The following is a 6,000-nucleotide window of genomic DNA, read 5'->3' as shown; positions in this document are numbered from 1 at the left end:
GCCACGGCCTCCTACGGGAGTCAAGTTAAAGGCAAGGGTTTTGCCGTGGACTCCAACCTCGCTCGAGTGCGTCAGCGCGACACTCGGAGGCCCCGTCAGTGGCTGAGCTACAAATACAGCTTATGGAAATGAATGAAGCCGCCGCTTTTCTCGGCGGACGCTCGCTCCATCGACTGCCTGCCCAGTTCTGCATGATTGTTATGCTGTAGCATTTCTACTTTGTCAGACAGAGCCCACGGTGAAAAAAGGAAAGGTTCTGATCCGTGACATAACTGTGCAAACAGATGTATCCTGGTTGTTAAAGTGTTTGATACAACCATTGTCCTTCCCCACCCCTTATTTAAACCCACGCTTTTGCACCGGCAGCGCAAGCTGTGCAGGGAGACCGAATCCGTCGGTAATAAAGCATTAAACACTTGCAAGTAAAAACTGCATCAACAAAAAAAAGCACCAGTTCTTTTTTGTCTTGTATAACATTTTATGGAGAAATAATGAGGTAATGAGAAATGTCTGACTCACCGCAGGTGTTGCGTGACCTGAGCTCCGCCCACAAAGAGATGCAAATGTACCTCGGCAGGTTTCATTTTACACCCGCAGGCAAAGAGCAGCAGTCATCGGATCATTGTTTTACAATGAAAAGCAGCCAAGATGCGGTGGTCGGCTGAGCGACGTTGACAAAAAGGGATCAGCCAACCGGTCATTACCGCCATCGCTCCCGCGGCTGCCATGGCCATCGCAGACCTTCTCGGAGTCCAATTCGACATGCAGCTGCTGCTGAAAATAAGTCTTTCTGTGGCGACGGTGCTTTTGGTGTCATTGGTCTACAGGTTCTACAACTCGAGGGGCGTGGAGGAAAGTCCGGTCCAGCAGCGCAAAGACAAACAAACTTGCCAGAGATGCAAGACAACCCTGCTGGCTACTGACACTGATGATCCACTCGGACCTGCTGATCCTTCATCTGACAACGCCAAAGAAAGGCTGACTGAAGTCCAGGAGGCAGGCAGCCTCTCACACACGGATCAACATTTTAGTGAAGAAGAAGCTAAGATAACTTCGCCCACTCTAGCGAGTGCAAAAGGCCGACGCTCTCCTTGCTTTTTAAAAAAGTTGGAGGGCGGGTTAGGCGTGGGAAGGGAGCTAAGGCAGGACTTGGAGCGACACGGTGTGTACTCCAGCTTTCTCTCCAAGGCTGAGGTCAAAGTGGAGGATGCTAAGCTGGTGCTGGACAGTCCCGGAGACCAGGTAGTTCATGGAAAGATATACGAATACTACGTGGAATCCTCTTCAAACATCAAGTTCGGTCAAAATGAAAGGAAGTCTGAGTCGCAACAACAAGCAGAAATGTTAAGCAATAGCGGCACCCTCACAGATTCTCCTCCTTCTGTGGACCCTGACTTTACTGGAGAACGCTCCTTCCTTGAGAACCCAAATCTCAGGCACTCCATGACACCCGGACCTCTACGCAAACAGAGCTATCGAGCTGCTGCAGAGCAGTCGGAACTGCCAAGTCCAGTTCCTGCCTCTTGTAGCTCAACCAACGCTGGTCCCCTCTTGACCAGTCCTTCCACAAGCAATGAATGCCACAATGTGAGCGAGGCTGGAGCCGGGAGTCTCTCGGTACACCGTTCGGATTTGGAAAGCCTGAAAAGTCAACTGGATCTCGGGAACTGTTTGGAGGCACTCTTTCTGGCCAAAAAACATGGCCAGAGGGCAGTGGCGCAAGCAGCCACTGAAGTTATGTCCAACAACTACCTACAGGTACTCCGGGATCCTGACCTTCATGGGCGGCTCACCGATGCCGAGCGGGAACAAATCAGGAGACAGAGGACAAGAGGGAGACGATTCATCATGGTGGCAGATATGGACCCCCAAGACTGGTCACGGGACAACCGGGTGCCGAAAAGGACGCTGAGCGCTGTGTACCGCTATGACGACTGTGGCGACTCCTGGCACAGACTTTGCTCCATTCCACAGGAAGTCATCAGCAAAGCCTGCGCCATGTGCACGATGGACAACTACCTTTTTGTCGCCGTGGGGTGCCAAGGCGCCGAGAGTGACGTGACGCCTTCCAAGCGAGTGTTTTGCTACAATCCTCTCACAGCCATTTGGAATGAGATCAGCCCCATGAATGAAGCCAGAGCCCGTTGCAAACTTGCCGCCCTGGACGGCTCCATCTACGCCATCGGCGGGGAGTGTCTCTCCTCGGTGGAACGCTACGACCCGCGCTCGGACAGGTGGACTTTCGCGGCCCCTCTGCCCAACGACACGTTCGCCGTGGCCCATCACGTGACGGTTTGCAACGGGGAGCTTTTTGCGTCCGGGGGCAGCCTTCGTCACATGCTGCTGCGCTACAGCCCCAAGAGCGACACCTGGAGGGGCAGCCTGCTGCCGGCCGGCAAAGACAGGACGGCAGACATAGTGGCCGTGGGACCCTTTCTGTATCGCTTTGAAGTCAACCCTCTGCTGGGGGTCAGCGTCTACCGCTACCACACGGTGGCCAGGCTGTGGTACGAGTGCGGCACCAAGCGGCTCCCCCGCTGCCCCGCTTTCCGGTGCGTGGTAATGGACGACGACGTCTACTGTGTTAGCCGTCACTTCACCTTGAGATTTGAGGCCGATGAGATCTCGCCGGCTTTCACCGATGACGATTTAAGCGTGGCCTCCGCAGCCAAGGGCCTGCTTTTCCCTTTTGTCCTGTCGCTGCCTGATAAGAAGCCTCTGCAGACCAGCGTGTAGCAAAATTCACTTTTAGAATGACGATAACATTGCGCCTGCCGGCTTACCCAAGCTCTCCCATCAGCTTACTTTTTGACCGTGGCCAGTACAAGCTTTGAGGTTACCCTGAGTTTAAGACCTTGGCCATTTGTATCACTGTCACACGGAAGCTGGGAAAATGGATGGATTGATTGATTCGATTATTTTTTTTCATGATAAATTTCAAATGTGTATCCTAAAAGTATGTGCTGTTATAATTTTATGTTGTACATAAAGGAATTTGTAGTGTTTCAACAAAGTTGTTGGTGACACGTAGATCAACCACAAATGAAGCGCCTGGACTTCAGTTTTGTCTTCATGAGCATGTGGCAAAACTGTAAATACAAAAATAAAGTCAATCGCTACATACATTGTACTGACCTTCCAAAATAAAGTGCTTTGAATTCTCTATAAGAGTTTGAAAATAAACATTGCTATCCACACTCATTTGTATAAAGTATAATCAAACGAGGCGGCACGGTGGCTGACTGGTTAGCACGTCCGCCTCGCAGTGCAAAGGTTGTGAGATCAAGTCCGGGCTTCGGCCTTCCTGGGTGGAGTTTGCATGTTCTCCCCGTGCTTGCGTGGGTTTTCTCCGGGTACTCCGGTTTCCTCCCACATTCCAAAAACATGCATGGCAGGTGAATTGGACACTCCAAATTGTCCATAGGTGTGATTGTGAGTATCGTCTCTGTGTGCCCTGCGATTGGCTGGCAACCAGTTCAGGGTGTACCCCGCCTACTGCCCGAAGCCAGCTGGGATAGGCTCCAGCAACCCCCGCGACCCTTGTGAGGACAAGCGGTACAGAAAATGGATGGATGGATGGATAATCAAACGAATCTTACGGCAATCCTGCCTGAGATTTCAAAACTGCTCGGCGAAGGCAGACATTTTCCATCATCGCAAAAGCTGGCAAACCGAAAACATTTGTTGAGCCATATCCATCCAAACAATAAATAAAACATTTGAATCTGAGCTTCCCACCTTTTTGGCGACTGCTCACCGACTGAAACGCGTTTACATCCGCCGATTGGGGCGGGGCCAGACATTTATCATTCCTTGTATTTTTTGCCAGATTTGGCATCCTAAAGCATTCACCGAATATGCGGAAGCCTCGCAAAATGAGTCCAAATCAAGGAAAACAGCCGGGTGCAAAGTTGGTTGCTTCAGTGAAAATGGCTGGGGAGTGAATGAATTAACGGAAGTGCCCAGCTCTGTTTTTAATGACATGGAAATATTTTAATATTATGATTTAAAGCCATGAACTTATTCATGGCAAACGCTAACAAAGCCTTAATAGCGTCACAGAAATATTGTCTTAATATGTCTGTTTTGCGCATGTTTTCACAAGCGCAATGTTGCAATTACTGCCCTTTTATTAGCCATCTCTGACCATAAACGTAAAACATTAGCACCCTAATGGCCGTCCGACTACTGTTTGCTTAAATTAACGCAGGATGTGCTGCCTCGCAAACTTTAGATTTGCTGCTCCGCCTTCCCATTAAGTGACTTTTACGTCATTTCGGATGTTCCGCTTCTCCCGCTCACGAGTAAGTGTTGCAGCAAGATTGTATACGTTATGCAAATGAGGCAACGCGGCCGCAATCCATCAGCCGGCTTAGAGTACACGGAGCACAAATATAAACCGGCACAATGACCTGCGGAGGACGCAATTGTCTGCAGCCGCGTGTAAATACAACAGCATGAAAATGGGGGGGGGGGGCTGTCATGCAATATAAATTAGGTGAGCTTCTGAAAGCATCTGTCACAGGCGGGGTCGCTCTCCTTTGGTGGCCGGGAAAATGTGACAAGAGTTTTTGTTTGTTGCCCTCGAAGCATCCACAGACTTGTCATTCCGTGCACGTGCACGTGCCACGCGCGCGTTCCTGCGCGGGTCATTATGTGTGACGTGCGAAGAAATAAGATGCGCTGCGACTGATGTAAATATTCATCATCGGGGGGGGGGGGGGGCTCATTGAATTCCACCGACGGCCTCCCTGGAGACAATGCGCGGCTACAGCGCCATCATGTGGCTCAGGCGGCAAACGGAACAGCGCTTGACAGGGTCGCTTACCGGGAAAAAGCTCCCTCAACATCTACGCGTGGGATCCGAGCGAGCTGCCACCGGTTTGCTCGCAGATGGTTGACCATCAAGCATTAAGCGTCTTTGATTCTTCCTAATTAAACACTTTGATTCCATGTAATTAAGCCCCTAATGGGAGGGGAGTTAAATGCATCCCTGCAGACGTCGCCTTGGATGACTCATGACTCGGGTCAGCTCCGGCATCAACGCCAGCTTTTTTTTTTTTTTTTTTTTTCATTATTTCTGTGCAAGATCTCGGGGAATACTAACCGCACACACGCTGCGTTTGGGAGAGGAAGAATTTGCATGTCATTATCTCGTGGAAGCGGAGACATAATTTATGCCGCTGGCCTCTGGTTCCACATTCGCTTTGACATGTTGATACAGAACCTGAGAAGATCGAAAGCAATTGGACTGAACGGCGGCATAAAAAAAAAACGGTCACTAACAAACTAGCACCATGCGAAATAATGTTTGATTTAACAGATGAGGCAAAGCAAAGAGGAACATGCCTGGGGCCGTTTTTTTAAACTTGTTCTCACAGAGGAGCTCGGGTAATTAAACGCAGATTATTAGTGGAACAGTTTTCATGATAGCTAACTTTAGTCACGCTTCGGATGGTCTGCAGTTTTTTTTTTTTCTAAACACAAGAATGTTCCAGGGAACTGTAAATAGTTGGGTTTCCATTCACCCGTTTTTATTTGAAATTTTTAAGAAATGCGAAAATAAAACTGAATGGGAAACGCTAGATATTCGGAAAAAGGGCCCAAAATTCGCAAAAAAAAGGTTTTACGCATTTTGAAGAGTATCACCCAAAAAAAGAAAATGCGAATTTTGTCTATGGAAATAGGTTTTGCCAATAAACGCTGACAAGACCGGATATTATGTCAGACGTATGTTTGTCGTTTCAAAGCAATGTCGGACGACAAAGTAAACAGAAATCTTTTTGGAGTTAGCGAATACTAACGCAACTTTAGATGGAAAACAGCAAAGAGACGCTACAGTTTATCAAGAATTACAAAAGAAAACTCATACGACGTCATCGCACGGTGCAGTCCTGTTCTTCTTCAAATGACTCTATGGTGTATAGCGCCACCTACAGCGGTGGAGTCCCACGTCAATATTCGCAAAAAAAAGAACAGATGGAAACGGGCGTAAGTGGC

General features: G+C 49.0%; 1 protein-coding gene across 1 annotated transcript; it reads left to right on the top strand.

Annotated features, from left to right (window-relative positions):
* Positions 1-273: 273 nt before the first annotated feature.
* Positions 274-3,124, top strand: klhdc7a (kelch domain containing 7A). The gene has a single exon (XM_086086561.1). The coding sequence runs from the start codon at positions 727-729 to the stop codon at positions 2,734-2,736; it is 2,010 nt and encodes a 669-aa protein (XP_085942687.1). The 5' UTR covers positions 274-726; the 3' UTR covers positions 2,737-3,124.
* The last annotated feature ends 2,876 nt before the right edge of the window (positions 3,125-6,000 follow it).

Source organism: Leptonotus elevatus, chromosome 10, assembly GCF_054856555.1.
Source record: "Leptonotus elevatus isolate MCC_2025b chromosome 10, RoL_Lele_1.0, whole genome shotgun sequence".
Taxonomy (NCBI): domain Eukaryota; kingdom Metazoa; phylum Chordata; class Actinopteri; order Syngnathiformes; family Syngnathidae; genus Leptonotus; species Leptonotus elevatus.
The sequence above is the reverse complement of the archived record's forward strand: the minus strand, read 5'-3'. Positions and strand labels throughout refer to the sequence as shown.